Below are 16,884 nucleotides of genomic sequence, written 5' to 3' on the forward strand. Positions count from 1 at the left end.
ATCGATTCTCCATTTGGTCGCATTCTAATCTAAAAGGTGTTTTCATCATCTTTTTATACTAAAAACATTTTATTTTAAAGATTTGCCACTTAACACGCACAAATAGATATATATTTACCTCAGCACCCTTTACACAGTTGCTAACTTTTTTTTTTTTCAATTAATCAAAAACAGCAGTAATTAGTCCAGCTTCGCCAGCGGTGATTAAAGTAACGCTTACCACGTGACAACAGCTCTGCGTTTGAAGCGTTCTAGACTAAACTTTATTTATAAATAATAACGACGATTAAATTTAATAGTCGTTGAAAAGACAAATCACAGTGAAAAGACATGAAATAGAAAAAAAAAAAACATTTAGATCTTTCGGCTAATTAGGCCCCGCCCATCGCATATCCTTTTCAGGCGAGTCACCATTCCACTCCTTTATTGGGTTTCGAAGCGTCCACGTATCGTGGGTGGAGTGAGTTTCTTTTATGCACACGTAGACTAAACCAGTACATCAGTCCGAAATCACACGTCAACTGATCACAAGCCTTGTGGATCTCGTTCGGTCCGACTCTTTTTTCTTTTTCTTTATTAACAACAACAAAACCACAGCAAAAGATGGTGGCCAAACAGAGGATTCGCATGGCGAATGAGAAACACAGCAAGAACATCACCCAGAGAGGCAATGTGGCCAAATCTACGGTAAATCACAGCTTTTACTACTCTGACTTTAACTGTAGTCTTAATTCTGATATATATATATGTTATCTAAAATATGATTCACTGCTTTGTCTGCATTGCGGTAAACGCTTACTTGATATATCCATGTAAAATTGTACTGGACAGCTGTTTAATTCACTACATCTATGACTAGGTCAAGCTGGCCAGCTTTAATATGTTCATTTGATCATACTGTCTTTCTTAAGAAGTAATTTAAGTCTCTATTAATGTGCTAATTATAATATTTTCTTCCCAGAGAGGAATTCAAGAAGAGAAGGCAGTGGTGGGACCCTGGCTTCTCGCCTTGTTTGTCTTTGTAGTATGTGGATCAGGTGAGTTTACAACCCAAAAAGCCATTAAATGTATTGTATAATGCATCATTCTTTGAATTCACTGAGTTTACCTTTTAATCAAGTACATCCAAAGCTAAGAATCAGCGTTGCAGAACATGAACTTTATTTCATGACCCCTTGTTTAAAGGGACAAAGTGCATTGCAGACTGGTGTCAAACCAGATCCACACACCAGTTAAAATGACTTATGTATCAAGTCATGCTTTAGCTAGTGTTATAATATTTGATAAATAGTAAAGGGAAATATTTGCACACTTTGATTTATTTAAATTTGGAGTTTTGCACAAGCATGAGCGCTTTATGAGCACAACCTTCATGCACTTTATTGTAAGATGCCATAAAATCTCTTATAATACCCTCATAATGCAATGTTATTTTATGTTTTCTTCTGATGAACATGATAAGAAACAGAACAATCTCTTAAAACAAACATAATATAAGCAGATGTGAGGAATTCTGAGAATTCTTATATATTAAATGAACATCTGATATTTTATTTTAATGTTATTTTTCTCTTTTCTCTCTGCAGCAATATTCCAGATCATTCAGAGCATCAGGATGGGAATGTAAAATGAGCGGTCATCAGTGTTGTACATCAGTTTATTTTCTCCTGGCTCGCCTGAAGATTGCTTGATCATTCCTCTTTGCTTATTTAATCTTTTTATATGTCTTTTTCACCACAACACCACGGTCTCTCGTGCCTTATTCAAAAGCTGGAGGAACGTTATCTTCTGAAACATTCCAATATAGGACTTCCGTCATCATTGCTGCTGAATCCGAGGCAATAACTACAAGACTACAAATGACTCTTTGAACTTTTTCTGTGGAAAAAAACATGTGTTTGTTTAAAAGAAATGCTGCATTGAATTTTCTATGTTGTAGGTTTTGGACTAGTTAATGTTAATTGTTAACATTATTTGGTACTATGCACCTTTATTGGATTTCCTCGACATTTACAGCTGAATGTGTGTTCTTTGACTGTTCGCTCAAAGAAATGAAGGTACACATATTCAGTTGTATGTGTAGAGAACATGAAAATTAATAAAAAAACCGTTTACATCTATAATGTCTCTTTTTTTTTTTTTTTTTTTGTCTTGCCCTAATACTTAGGGATCCGTGGACTGATATAAAACCCATTATTAAACAAATGTAACTCCCTGTTGGCTGTTAGGGTGATGTGGTAATGGTTGTTTTTTTTATTATAAAAATACAGTGAAATAATACAAAAAAAATCCAATATAGTGTGTTTTTATTAAAAAGATTTAAATAAATAGGACACAATTGTCAGTTTTGCAAAATGACCAGTAGGGGGCAGTTGCATATTTATATATTCAAATTACATTATATAGGTCAATGTATTTTTTTCATAACATTTTTTATATGTCATACACTCCCTTCTGCAAGAGTTTACCAATTATAGAACCACAAATCTATAAACATTTTTTTTCTTTCATTCATATAATTTGAATGATATAAACAAACGTTTGAGTCATACATTCAACATTTTAATCATATAAACACTTCTGAATCATATAAACAGTTTAAATCAAGATTTGGATGCACTTGTGCCTTGAATTATTTTTAGGACATTTGTTGACCATGCCATTTTCCTACATACCAAGAAATTATGAACACCTTAATATTAAAATGTATTAAAAATTAATCAAATAATGCATTTGTTTATTCAAATTAAAATAATTTAAACAAAAAAAGTCCATGCATTTATGTATTAAACTATGATAAAATTAGAATATGATAAAATAAAGGTGAAATTTAATGGTGTCAAACTATCACGATTAATCACATCCAATATAAAGGTTTGTGTTCACAATATGTGTATATGATGAGTTCAATATATATAGGATTTCAATAACATTTTCAAAAATATGGATTCCAAAGTAATATTAATCAAACTGCAGCTGGGTTTTTTTGAAATATAGCAATAACTAAAAATAAATAAAAAATACAGCTAACACAATAAAAACATGATAACAATTTATGAAAATTAATAAAAAACTGAATTATTTGTTTTTGCAAATGAACTCTCTCTCTATATAATATACTATATACTACTATATATGTACTGTGTATATTATGCATCTTTAATACACATACATATTTACATGTATATATTTTTATTAATATAATTAATATTACATACAAATATATTATATATTAAATATGTTAACATAACATATTTTCTTAAATATATTCATGCATGAATGTGTGTATTTTAATATATCCATAATAAATATACACAGTACACACACATATTATGTGAACAAAAACTTTTTGCGATTAATCGTTTGACAGCTCTATATATATTTTTTTTTCTTAAATATATACATGCATGTGTATTTATATATGCATAATAAATATACACAGTGCACACACATATATTATGTAAACATTTTTTTTTATTTTGCATGTGATTAATTGCGATTAATCATTTGACAGCACTAATTGTATATATAAATATAACATTTTCTTAAATATATACATACATGTGTTATATATCCATAATAAATATACACAGTGCACACACATATATTATGTAAACAAAAACTTTTATTTTGCATGCGATTAATCGCGATTTGAAAGCCGCATATACAGACCAGACAGGTTGGAGATTTTTTTTTTTTAATTCAATAAACAGAAATGATTCTGTACACCTTCATATACAAAAAAATTACTATGATTTAAAAACAAAAAGTAATAATAAATACACAGAAACATTAATACGCAGATGAAAGAAAAAAAACTCAAATTGTTTTAATAATCGGTCACATTTTTATTACTAGTTAAGCAAAAAGATTTAAGTAGTTAGGCTAGCTCTGGTTGGTTGTTTCAATCCACGCATGCACTAGTGTCCTCACTCGTGTTCCGTTGGATCGGTCTGTTTTAAGGCCCTTTCACACGGGACGCGGCAGCCGCGAGTGTCTAGTTCATTTTCAATGGGAGACATGCGGCAAGCGGCAAACCGCGGGCTGTTGCGCTGGCGACGCGGAGGCGGAGCGCAAGCGGTGCTCGTGCACCCAAAATCATGCCGCTTCCACGGGCACGGCGCTTCGCGGCAGGCGCCGCCAAAGATAAAAATATTTTATCTTTTTGTGAGCGGCAGCGGCAGCCGCGTCGGCTTTAACCAATCAGTGAACAGATTTTTAAAAACCAATCATAGAATATTTAACTGAATTTATAACGGATAGTTGAAAATAGAGGAGAAGATTGTTTTAAGTGTGCTTGATTTCCCAGAACTGTATGAATCATCTAAAATCTCCTATTTAGGGTGAGCACACGGGTTAGTTTGCCAGGTAAAATTACAAATATGTACAAAGTGTCCAAACAATACATTATTATGCCTGATGACAATAATTAATGACAGAATGACACAAACACAATTTTCCGTTTTATTTAGACTTTTAAGCAACTGTAACTATGGCAACGTCCGCCCCCAGACCGCGTCGCGAACACCGCCTCAACTGCACAAAACGCTTCCACTACAAGAGAAGGCGGCAGCCGCGCGGCGATTTTACCGCTTGCCGCGTCCCGTGTGAAAGGGCCTTTAGACCCCTCTCTGCCCTCTGCGCGTCCGCGCATGCGCACTGCCACTGTCCGCGCTCGTGTGGGGCCCGTGAGGATCCAGCGGGAGTGTTAGCTGTGTAATGGCGGCTTCGGTGTTGCTCTCCGCGGAAAGCGCCGTGCCCTCTTTTACCGTCGGCCATCCCGCCGGAGTAGCGGCGGCAGGAACTACTCATCACGGATTATCCAATGCTCCCGGACCCGCGTCCTGGAACCGCTCGCTGGATCGGGCGCTGGACGAGGCGGCGGCCACTGGAGTGCTCAACCTGAGCGGCAGGAAGCTGAAGGAGTTCCCGAGGAGCGCCGCCGGACACGACCTGACCGACACCACCAGGGCCGGTAACGACCTAAATCTTTATATTATCTTCTCCTTGACCCGTTAACTCATCCAAAAGCGAGGTTAAAGCTGCTGTGGTCGAGTTTTACACTAGTTTACACTGTGTTTTACTGGTGTAAACACACGGGTGTGTGCTGGGCTTGAAGCCCATCTGAACTCATGATCAGTCGTTTGTGTCCAATAAATGTAAACGCTTTATCTTCAGAAATGAGCTTTGTCTGAAGTTGAGATTAACTCAAATAAAGAAACTTTCAGGTCATGGTTGTGTTAATGGGACACTTGAAGAACATCTGTCAAATTGAGCTGTGAGACCTAAACATAGGGCTTGTTTTGACAGGTTAAGAGTTTTGATTGTGTGTTTGATCATTGATTTGAATGTGAAAGGCTTAATCATGATGTGAATTGGCTTTTCTTCGTTTCAAGAAGGATGCAATCATTTTGAAGGGTATAACATTTACATAGACAAAGGTTTGAACTTAAGTTGTTTATTTGATGATAATATTGACAGGTCGTTGATCATGCGAATCACGGGATGTATATCAAGGGACCCCTATCCTAAATTTAATGCGGCTTATATACCTTGCAGAATCTGCAAAATGTTAATTATTTTTCCAAAAGTAGAGGGATCATACAAAATGCATGTTATTGTTTATTTAGTACTGACCTGAATGAGATATTTCACATAAAAGATGTTAACATATAGTCCACGAGAGAAAATAATAGTTGAATTTATAAAAAAAATGACCCTGTTCAAAAGTGTACACTGTGTTGTTGCCTGAATAATCCACAGCTTGTTTTTTTGTTTAGTGTTAGTAGTTCATAAGTCCCTTGTTTGTCCTGAACAGACTGCTTTTTTATTTCCAAAAAATCCTTCAGGTCCAACAAATTCTCGGTTTTTCAGCATTTTTGTGTATTTGAACCCTTTCCAACAATGACTGTATGTTTTTTAGATCCATCTTTTCACACTGAGGACAACTGAGGGACTTTTATGCAACTATTACAGAAGGTTCAAACACTCACTGATGCTCCAGGAAAAAAAAAAAAAAACAATGACGCATTAAGAACTTAAAAAAACTTTTGAACAGAATGAAGTTGTGTACATTTCTTTCAGTTTAGTACTTCCCTTCAGATGCTACAGAAGTTAAATTTACCCTCATCTATGAAATTTAAAAAGTTTTAACCTGCTGTAATAGTTGCGTATTGGTCCCTCAGTTGTCTTCAGTGTGAAAAGATGGCTCTCAAAATCCTAGCCATTGTGGGAAAGTGTTCAAATACACAAAAATGCTGAAAAACCAAAGAATCTGTGGGACCTGAAGGATTTTTCTGAAGAACAGCAGAAGAGCTGTTCAGGAAAAACAAGGACTCATGAACTACTATCACTAAACAAACAAAAAAACACAGCTGTGGATAATTCAGGTAAAAAAAGGTGTATGTAAACTTTTGAACAGGGTTTTATAAATTCAACTATTTTCTCTTGTGGACTATATGTAAACTTTTATGTGAAATATCTTATTCAGGTCAGTACTAAATAAAAATAAAAAATAACGTGCATTTTATTTGATCCCTCTAAGTTTGGAAAAATTGTTAACATTCTGCAGATTCTGCAAGGTGTATATATATAAACTTTTGACCTCAACTGTATGTGTTGTATTTTATTATTATAGCAGATGAACAGATTGCAAGCTCTCCAAGACACTTCACTGATTATTCTGATCAATCTATTACTGTTTAAAGCACACGTATGTGTATAGTGACTGAGAAGGACAATATTGGCACTACTACTTGTTTAAAAAAAAATGGTTAAATGCTTCTGTACATCAAAACAGGACCTACAGTAATCAAACCAAACTAGTAAAGTAGCTTGCTTATCAGACACATACAGGTGCAGGCATCACGTTTTAGGAGTTTCTTGACGTGTTCCGACATGTGATTTTCATTTTAGCACAAGAATAACATTTCGAAAAGCTGTGTGACCTGTATGAGAGCTGTATTAAATCCCATATATTTATGTAATATTTTATATTTTAGTTTTTTGCATAGAACCTCTTTAAAGAGTCGTGTGTCCAGTAAAACCAGTCCAGGCTATATAAACGTCTGTCTGAGGGTTTTCGTAGACTAATGTGTCTTTTAAGTGTTTGCATGACTAGAAAATCCCTAATTGACTACCTAATTGATCGGCATGCAGATAGACAGGTTCATTACTCTTCTTAACAGTTATGAAAATGCACAATGACATCTTGGTGTGTACAGTTGCTTTGTGATTGTCAGTTCAGCTTTAAGTAGTATGCACAAATTGCTGATGTTTGAGAAAATTTGAAATACATTTTTTTTTGTTATAATCGAATCTATGATGCATAAAGTCTCAAATCTCATTTGCAATGGGATGGATGCTGCCTTTATTGTAGATATCAGCTATATAACACAAGCTAATATAATTGTGTAAATATTTAGATGCATAACTCACATTAGTAGGGAATAAAGTGGTGTTTCTTAATGGAAGTTTCACTATCACTGCTTATATTTAACAAAGCCGAGGTCTAGTAAGGGTCACCCCAGTTAGCCGCCTCGTATTGTGTTGCACAGTCTGAAAATAGGAAATGGTCATCGTAGCTCTGGACTACAGCTCTGATCCTGAGCACACTTGACTTGGCGTCTCGTGTCTGTGTCAATATTGATCGTCTGTGAAGTGCATGCTGGGATCCACGCAAAAATCTCTGATTTCGTTGTCATCCAAAGCCGGTTCACAAAAATGCAGACTGTAGGAATGAACGGGAACAAAAATAAAGGGACGCTTTCAATGCTGTAACCCCAAAAATAGTTCTATTGCTTTGCTGTGAGTTTGTTATGGTTTGCTAATGACAGATTGCGAGTGCCATAGCTTTGTTTCTGCCAGATAGTTTATGGGTCTTTTTTTAGTGAGGTCATTTTCGGGTGATTATAGTAGTTTAGCGTTGCCTCTTGATTCTGACTGACAGGTTTATCAATAATGACATTTTGCATTTTTTGTTGTTCTGTAAAGGCTTTTTGTTCAATTTATGAGAATACAATCACAGCTGTGATTGCCAGAGATTAAGTAAACAATTTTTCTGACATTACAACATGCATTTAAAGGTTTAACTGGTATATTTGCCCCTATTGTAACGTCTTAAATCTTAGTATGCTTAAGTCAAAGTATATGGTTATTATTTATTTGTAAATGTATTTATGCCACCTCTGAGCAGCATTAAACAGCCTATGTAAAGACACATGCATGCCACTTCTGTGCCACCTTTGCAGAATAAATTTGTCATTGATAATGCCATCTCTGATGCACCTCAGCCCATTTTATCAAGATATATGGTTATCATTGCTGTGTAAATGCATTCATGCCACCTCTGAGCAGCTTTAAAAAGTCTGTGTAATGACACCTGAATGCCCCTTGAGAAACCCTTCTGTGCCACCTTTACAATGTTAATTTGCCGTAAGATTAGTTGTAGTGTATTTCCAAAACAACAACAAAACATGTAACTTAAGATGTCTTTACACAGGTGAGTTAAGGCTGCTCTAAATTTAGTGTAAAGCTGCAATGCTGCATAAAAGCCAGACTTAATTATGCCAGCATTGACCCACCTCAGTAGGTCTTATCATTGCTGTATAAATGCATTTATGCCACCTCTGAGCAGCTTTAAACAGTCTGTGCAAAGACATCTGAATGCCACTTCAGAAGCACTTCTGTGTCACATTTGTAGTGTAAATTTGGCATGAGATTACTGTTAGTGTATCTCTAAAACAACAGCAAACATGTAACTTAAGATGTCTTTACAAAGCTGAGTTAAGGCTGCTCTGTTCCTGCTTAAAATTGAGTGTAAAGATGCAGTGCTGCATAAAAGCCTGACTAAATTATGCCAGCACTGACCCACCTCAACCCTTAGTATTAAAGTATACAGTTGTGATTGCTGTGTAAATGCATGTATGCCACCTCTAAGCTGCATTAAACTGTGTAAAGACACATACATTACACTTCAGAAGCGCTTTTGTGCCGTCTTTGCAGTGTAAGTTTGCCATTAATAATGAAAGATTTGATCCACAGCCCCTCCTATCAAAGAGTCCTATCGTTGCTTTGTAAATGCATTTATGCCACCTCTGAGCAGCTTTTAACAGTCTGTGTAAAGACAGCTGAATGCCACTTTAGAAGCGCTTCTGTGCCACTTTTGCAGTATAAATTTGCTATTAATAATCCCAGCTCTGACACAACTCAGTCCCTCGTATCAAAGTATATGGTTATCATTGCTTTATAAATGCATTTATGCCACCTTTGAGCAGCATTAACCTGTGTAAAAACGCCTGAATGCCACTTTAGAAGCGCTTCTGTGCCACTATTGCAGTGTAAATTTGCCATAAGATAACTAGTGTGTTTCTTAAACAACCATAAAACATAACATAAGTTGTCTTTTCACAGTTAAGGCATTAAACAGAGTTAAGACACCTACTTCAGAAGTGCTTCTGTGCCACCTTTGCAATGTAAATTTGCCATTAATAATGCAAGCTTTGATCCACAGCCCCTCGTATTAAACTATGTTTTCATTGCTGTGTAAATGCATCTATGCCACCTCTGAGCAGCTTTAAACAGTCTGTGAAGACTTAAATGCCACTCCAGAAGTGCTTCTGTACCACCTGTGTAGTGTACATTTGGCATATAACTACTAATAGTGTATCTCTAAAACATGCAACTTAAGGTGTCTTACAGGCGAGTTAAGACTGCTCTGTTCCTGCTCAATATTCAGTGTGGATCTAAAGTCAGTCTAAATTATTCCAGCTCTGACCCACCTCAACCCTAGGTATTGAAGTATACAGTTGTGATTGCTGTGTAAATTAATTTGTGCCACCTCTGAGCAGCTTTAAACAGTCTGTGAAGACTTAAATGCCACTCCAGAAGTGCTTCTGTACCACCTGTGTAGTGTACATTTGGCATATAACTACTAATAGTGTATCTCTAAAACATGCAACTTAAGGTGTCTTACAGGCGAGTTAAGACTGCTCTGTTCATGCTCAATATTCAGTGTGGATCTAAAGTCAGTCTAAATTATTCCAGCTCTGACCCACCTCAACCCTAGGTATTGAAGTATACAGTTGTGATTGCTGTGTAAATTAATTTGTGCCACCTCTGAGCAGCTTTAAACACTCAGTGTAAGGACATTAAAATGCCACTTTGAAAGTGCTTCTGTGCCACCTTTGCAGTCTAAATGAGGCATAACAGAGTTACTTGTTAAATAAGCAACAACAGGTTTTTCAGGAAGTATTTTAACCTAGTTTTCTCATTAAAGGTAGTAACATTTCTAACAGTGTGTGAATGCAAAGTAATTTTAATGAGTCCCAGATCTGAATGCTCCACCTGTGTTGTAATGTAAAATATGTGTCATTGTAATGATCTGTTGGCTGTTCGTATTGAATAATTCATAGTCGAGCAGCTAGTGTTGAGAGTGTTTGTAAGTCTCTGCTGACTTGATGCGATATTTGACCTCAGATATTTCCTCGTCTGATTGCTTTGGCTGTGTTGTCCTGTGAACTGTGCCAAATGTACTGGTCTCCTGCATAGGAACGCTGTCTTCCCTCGGCTCAGAAGCCTCAGAACAGGTGTCCTCCCTTGGAAAGCCATTACAAGGCCTTTTGGACCGCTGACAATTCAATGACTCCAGCAGTGCAGACAACACTATTGTCCCTCTGTTTAAGTAACTTCAGACTCTCATTTAGAAATGAGTGCTGTATTCAGAACTGGTTGCTGTTGTCATGTCAGTCAGTTGATTAAGTTTTCTTCAAGATGATGTAAGGAAATATTTAGGTCGTTCAGTCTTGGCCCGGTTGTGAATTTTAGGCTCAGTTTATAGTGTTTATGACCGATCTGGTTAATTAGCACTCTCTAAATATTATTTTGATTATTTTATTGTGATGGTTTCAACTCCTACAGGAGTCTTGTGGAGCTCTTGTAGAATGGGCATGTTTATTTAGTTATTTATTTTTTTTTGTTATTATTGTATTGGATTTTTATTTATTCGTTATTATTTGGGTATTTTGCCATGCATGTTTTAGGACCATTTTATTTTATTTTAGCATTCAAATATCGAATACTATGTTTATTAATGTTTTTTTTTTAATTTGCTGGTTGGTTATTTATTTGTTGGTTATTAATGTATTGTATTTTTATTTATTAGTTATTTTTTGGATCTTTAATTATTGCCTGTTTATTTATTTTCTTTTGGATATTATTTTTATTTTGTCTTTTAGGACCATTTAATTTAACTTTTTTAATTTAATTTTATTATGTATATCTTATAAATAATTTAATTTTTATTTTGCATTGCAAATTTTCTCCTTAATACCTCTAAAAATCTTGCAAATATTTATGCAAAGTTTCTATTGTAGTTCTCAATAATGTCAAAGAGGGAAACTCTTTAAGGTTAAAAAGAAATACATTTATTATACTTCAGTCACTATTTCCAGTACTATATGTACCTGTTTTTGTATGTTACTGTAATGACAGTATGGGAACAAAATGTGCTAAATTGTCATGCCAATAATGTCATAAGTTCATTTTTTCTTTGATTTTGGTGTGAAACGTATCTGGACTGATCCTTTCTAAAACTTCAGCTGTGCCCCAGTGGTTTGAGGAGCACTACAGAGTGCTGTGGACTGTGGTCATGTCAGTTTACTTGCATTGGAAATGTTGAAGACATTTCAATTACCCACTTTCCCACGCCATGCTTTGTTGTGAACAGAAGTTCTTGGCCTCATAAGCAGGCATGTGAAGTTCACCGCAGAGGAGCGCTTGGTTGCAACATGATGAGCACTTTAACATACGCTGGCGTGTCTCCTGTGTTCTGCTCTCAAACACATCACAGACACGGACAAAGAAAGAAGTGCTTGTCTTCAGTTTGCAGTTGTCTTCAGTTGTGTCGCATGGTCACTTGATGCGTCCATGACAGAAAAGTGCAACTGCAAAAGCAGGAAATTACATTAGACATAATAAAAGGATTGTTCTTTAAATATCTTTGAGCTAATTATTGTTAAACTTATAGGTTTTCCTTAATGCATTGTTCGTGAAATTTGTTGAAATTGTGGCCTTGTTAATTTATTTTAGTGTAGATTAATTCTTTAATAAACTGATTCAAAACTGAATTCAACAATTCACTAAATTTATAAAACAATACAATATTTAAAAAAAAAATCACTATTTTAATTCTTGCATTTAACATTTTGAATCAACTTGCCATCAGTAGCTGTTTAGTCCGAAAGTTGAATGTCAAAAATCTTTTTTATATATAAAACACAGAAATAAATATATATATATATTTGGTATAAATATTTATTAAAATGTAATCATATATAAATATTACTATATTGTAGTATACAAACATACTTTAATTATTGTAATATTTTTGTTATTGTTTTTTTATTATTTAATTCTAGCATTTAACATTTTGAATCTTGGCAACTTGGCATTTGTAGCCGATTAGTAAAATAGACGAAAAATAAAATATATATTTTATATATAAAATACAAAAAATATAGACAAATAATAGATATTTATTAAAATGTGATATAAATATTAATATTATTAAACTGTATTTTTAACATTTAATATTTTGAATCAACTTGGGGTCAGTAGCTGTTATGTCAAAAAAATAAAATATATGTTTTATATGTTAAATATAGAAAAATAAATATTTATTCAAATGTGATAATATATAAATAGTACTTTTTATATATAAATATATAAATAGTTTTTTCTTTGGTAAATGCTGATTAAAATGCAGTAAAAATAGTTACAAATAACAATAATTATAAAAAAATGAAATGTATATATTTTTATAATTGTTATTTTAACCATTTTTACTGCATTTTAATCTGCATTTACCCCCCCAAAAAATACTTTAATTATTTTAACAAATATTTTACAGTATTTTAGTTCTTGGATTTAACATTTTGAATCAACTTGGCATCAGTAGCTGTTTAGTCAAAAAGATGAAAAAATAAAATATATATTTCAAATATATAAAATACAGAAAAAATATAGAAAAATAAATATTTACTAAAATTACTGTATTGCAGTATGCAGACATACTTTATTTAAAAATTAACTTTATCTGAATTTTTGCATTTAACGTTTTGAATCAACTTGGCAGCATTTTAGTCAAACAGATGCAAAAATAAAATGTATATTTTATGTATAAAAATACAGGGAAAAATACTGAAAATATTTATATTAAAAATAAATATTAAATATTTATAAAATGTGATAATATAAAAATATTGCTGTATTGCAGATATACTTTATTATTTTTTTTAAATAACTTTTTGAATTAACTTGGCATTTGTAGCTAAAAAGATTGGTTGTTCTAACTAGAAAAAATATACATAAATATATCAGACTATATTGAAAGTAGTCAAAAAGGCTGAGAAAATACTGAGATGTTTTTTATTAAGATCATAAATATGAATAGTGTTTTTTTTTTATTTTAGATGCAAAATATAGTGCTTGGGTTTGGTGTGTTACTTGCAGAGTTTTATTAGAACATTTTATGAAAGAGATATTTGATCTAGAAGGAATCCTTTGAGGGAGATGCAGGATTGAAGATTATTGCAGCGAGTCTGTCTGCCGTTGTCTCGCCTCGAGGCCAGAACTGATGACTGTTGTGTACAAGCATGGAGGAAGTGAAGTCAACTGGATATTACTGTCTGTATTTGACAGAGGCCGTGAGTCAGGCTGAAATGCCGTCCGGTGTTTGACACTCAGAAAGGAAACATAAATGAGAAACGAGAAGCTTACATGCACACTAATGTTGGTTGTTTTCAGAATTGCAGTGTGGTTTGTAAACAGATCGTCGTAGGGATCAGGGACTGTTAAGGACAAGTGTTTTGGATCCTGTCTGATATAATCTGATCCCATTTTGCTTGTTTAGTGGGTGTTTCCAATAACAGTGTATGTTTCTAATGTTTGGATGAGCGTCTAAAAACTAAGGGTAAATCCCAAAACTCCTTGCTCCTAAAAATAAACTTTATTGTCTTGAAATTAGAATTTGAAGTATGATCTGGAATCTCCCTCACATTTTAGTTGCTCATGCTCGTCCCAAACATCTGTTCACTTTATTGTTAAAGTGCGTGTGTGTTTTGAGTTCTCCGTAGTGCATCTGAACTGAGTGTGTGAGTGTGTGTGCTGGTTTTAGGTAGCAGTCCGTGTAGGAAGCAGACGTTACAGTCAGCAGCACTTCCTGTCTTCCCCATCCCGGATCTCCGCACAGCTGCACATTACAAATATAGATCCAGTGTGGATTGGAAAGCCATCAGTACATCCACACACCTCCATGACACTGACAAACAACATATACTGGCTGGAGATCCACATACTGGCCATGAAGACATGGTTACACTGATTTTGTGTTGCTAAGTCAGATCCAGGCTTGTGAGATGGCAGAGTTTTAAGAAACTTTTTGTGTGATTTGGAAACCTGTCGTCTTAAGCCGGGTGAAAAAGTAAAAAGTAAAAAAAAAAAAAAAAAAAAAAAAATTGTCTTTTGACAAAAATGATTGTGCATATCAATATTTCTTTAAATATAAATATTTGCCCTCTTTTTTATTTTTCAGTTATTCCGAAAAAAGTCAATTTTAAAAATACCAACAGAATCTTTAAAAAAACACATGCTTTTAGTGTTTGTTATATTGGTGTTTTTTCTTTTGTAAATATAATTAGAAAATGTAAATTCTTTCCGAAAATACAGATATTTTTAAAAGTAAAAAAAATCGTAATATTATATTTAAGAAATGATAATGTATTCATAAAATACCAAAAAAAGAACATTTTAAAAATTTTCTTTTTGAATGTAAATGAATTTAAAAAATACTGACAAAATATTTTTAAAAGTAAAAAAATGCTATTATTATATTAAAAAAAGTTAATGTATTCATAAAATACCAAAAAAAAGAACATTTTAAAAAGGTATGTCTTTTTGAATGTAAATGAATTTAAAATATACAAACAAAATATTTTTAAAAGTAACAAAAATATATATTATATTGGTGTTTTTGCTTTTATTATATTCAAAAAAAGTTAATGCATTCATAAAATACCAAAATAAGGAACACAAAATGTTATGTCTTTTTGAAAGCCAGTGCATTCAGAAAATACAGATAAAAAGTTTTTTTGTGTATTCAGGAAAAGCAGACAAAATCTTTTTGTTTTTCTTATTTTTGCTATTATATTCATATATATCCAATCCAATCCAGTCTTTTTGAAATGGATTCAGAAAATACAGACAAATGTATTTAGGAAAATAAAAAAAGACTTGTTTTTATTTTTCTTATATTGGGTATATTGGGTTTTTGCTATTAGTATATTCAGAAAATGTTAACGTATTCATAAAATACCAACAAAAAAGAACATTGAAACATTTTTAAATCTTTTTTGAATGTAAAGAATTCAGAAAATACAGACAAAATATTTTCAAATGTATTTAGGAATGTTTTTGTTTTATTATATTGGTGTTTTTGATATTAGTTTATTCAGAATACGTTAATGTGTTCATAAAATACAAAAAAAGAGAACCTTTAAAAAATTGAAAAATTTAAATGTAAATGAATTCAGAAAAAAATAGACAAAATATTTGTATTATTAAGTAAAATTATTCAGAAAAAAATTACCTGTTTTAGGTTTTTATAGTGTAATGTTTACTATATTGAGAAAGCAGATAAAAACTTGTTTTTCATTTTTTTATAGTCATTTTTGCTGTTGAAGCTTGCATATTTTTTGTCATTTTTGCTATTAATATAATCATAAAATGTAAATGTATTTAATAAATACCACCAAAATCTTTTTAGATGTAAACATATTCAGAAAATACAGACAGAATCTTTTTAAAATACTTAAAATATATATTTTTTATTTTTATGTTGTCGTTTTTACTATTAATATATCCAGAAAATGTAAATGTATTCAGAAGGTGCAGACAAAATCTTTTAGAACATTTTTAAAAAACATTTTCATTGCATTTATATTGTGATATTTTTGTATTGAAGTTTACATCAGAAGCTGTTGAAAGTAAATGCAAAACATATCTATTGGCAATCCCTTTATGGCCAAATAAAAGCACTGTAGAGTAGGGCTGGGCCGATAAACGATATCATATCGAATCGCGATAAAATTTATGTTAATAACGATGATAGGCTCTAGACATTTTTTGCTCGATATGGATTAATCTAAGAGCCAATCACACAGTAGAAATATGCGACAACAGCCAATCAGCGTACAGCGTGCGTGTGTACGTCAAAGTACAAAGTTCATTTCCTACCGCACTTTGCGAAGCAAACTTAACACCAGGACGACAAAAAAAAAGAGAGAGGAAGCAGCGACGAAAGTGAAACTAACTTCGAGTTATTATCCAAAGATGTTGAAATTGTCGACAAAAAAGGTAGCACGAATTCCGTTATATAAGTGGTTTGGCTACCTGAAAAGTGACTCTTAGCTCAGCTGAGAGTTTGGCGCGATTGTTAAAACTGAAACCGAAAGCAAAAAACGCACGCGCATTCAAAAGCAATTTTAATCCCCCCAATGCACGCAAGTTAGGCTACATGACATATCTAGGCTGTTATTTGTATGTAGGCTATGATAGGTTGTGTATGTCTATAGCTCTGTATCATGCTTGAAATATTCGTCTCTATTTGCACTTTGAATATTTAGAGAGTAGCCTACTTTGATTATGGCTGAATTATCTGCACTTAATACGATTAAGAAAGAACCGTGTCGTAATTTTTTGTTATTTATACTGTAGATTGTTTCAAAATACAGTGGTTGCCTCTAATTTAAATAGCTCAACCTATAATAGAGAAAATAAACAATTGTGTTAATAATAATAATAATAAATAAATAAATAAATAAATAAATA

The 16,884-nt window shown here is 33.2% G+C and overlaps 2 protein-coding genes across 2 annotated transcripts in view; both read left to right on the forward strand.

Moving 5' to 3' along the window:
• The first annotated feature begins 467 nt into the window (after positions 1–467).
• LOC141345862 (stress-associated endoplasmic reticulum protein 1-like) lies at positions 468–2,126 on the forward strand. Its single transcript, XM_073850783.1, has 3 exons — positions 468–687; positions 962–1,037; positions 1,587–2,126. Exons 1-3 carry the CDS (start codon positions 604–606, stop codon positions 1,625–1,627), a joined length of 201 nt encoding a protein of 66 aa, XP_073706884.1. The 5' UTR covers positions 468–603; the 3' UTR covers positions 1,628–2,126.
• Positions 2,127–4,694: 2,568 nt separating this feature from the next.
• LOC141345776 (DISP complex protein LRCH3-like) overlaps positions 4,695–16,884 on the forward strand; it is a 30,997-nt gene continuing 18,807 nt past the window's right edge. The window contains exon 1 of the mRNA XM_073850673.1: positions 4,695–4,975. Coding sequence (XP_073706774.1) covers positions 4,720–4,975 — 256 coding nt within the window. The 5' untranslated portion in view covers positions 4,695–4,719. The remainder of the gene's footprint in view (positions 4,976–16,884) is intronic.

Source organism: Garra rufa, chromosome 11, assembly GCF_049309525.1.
Source record: "Garra rufa chromosome 11, GarRuf1.0, whole genome shotgun sequence".
NCBI lineage: Eukaryota > Metazoa > Chordata > Actinopteri > Cypriniformes > Cyprinidae > Garra > Garra rufa.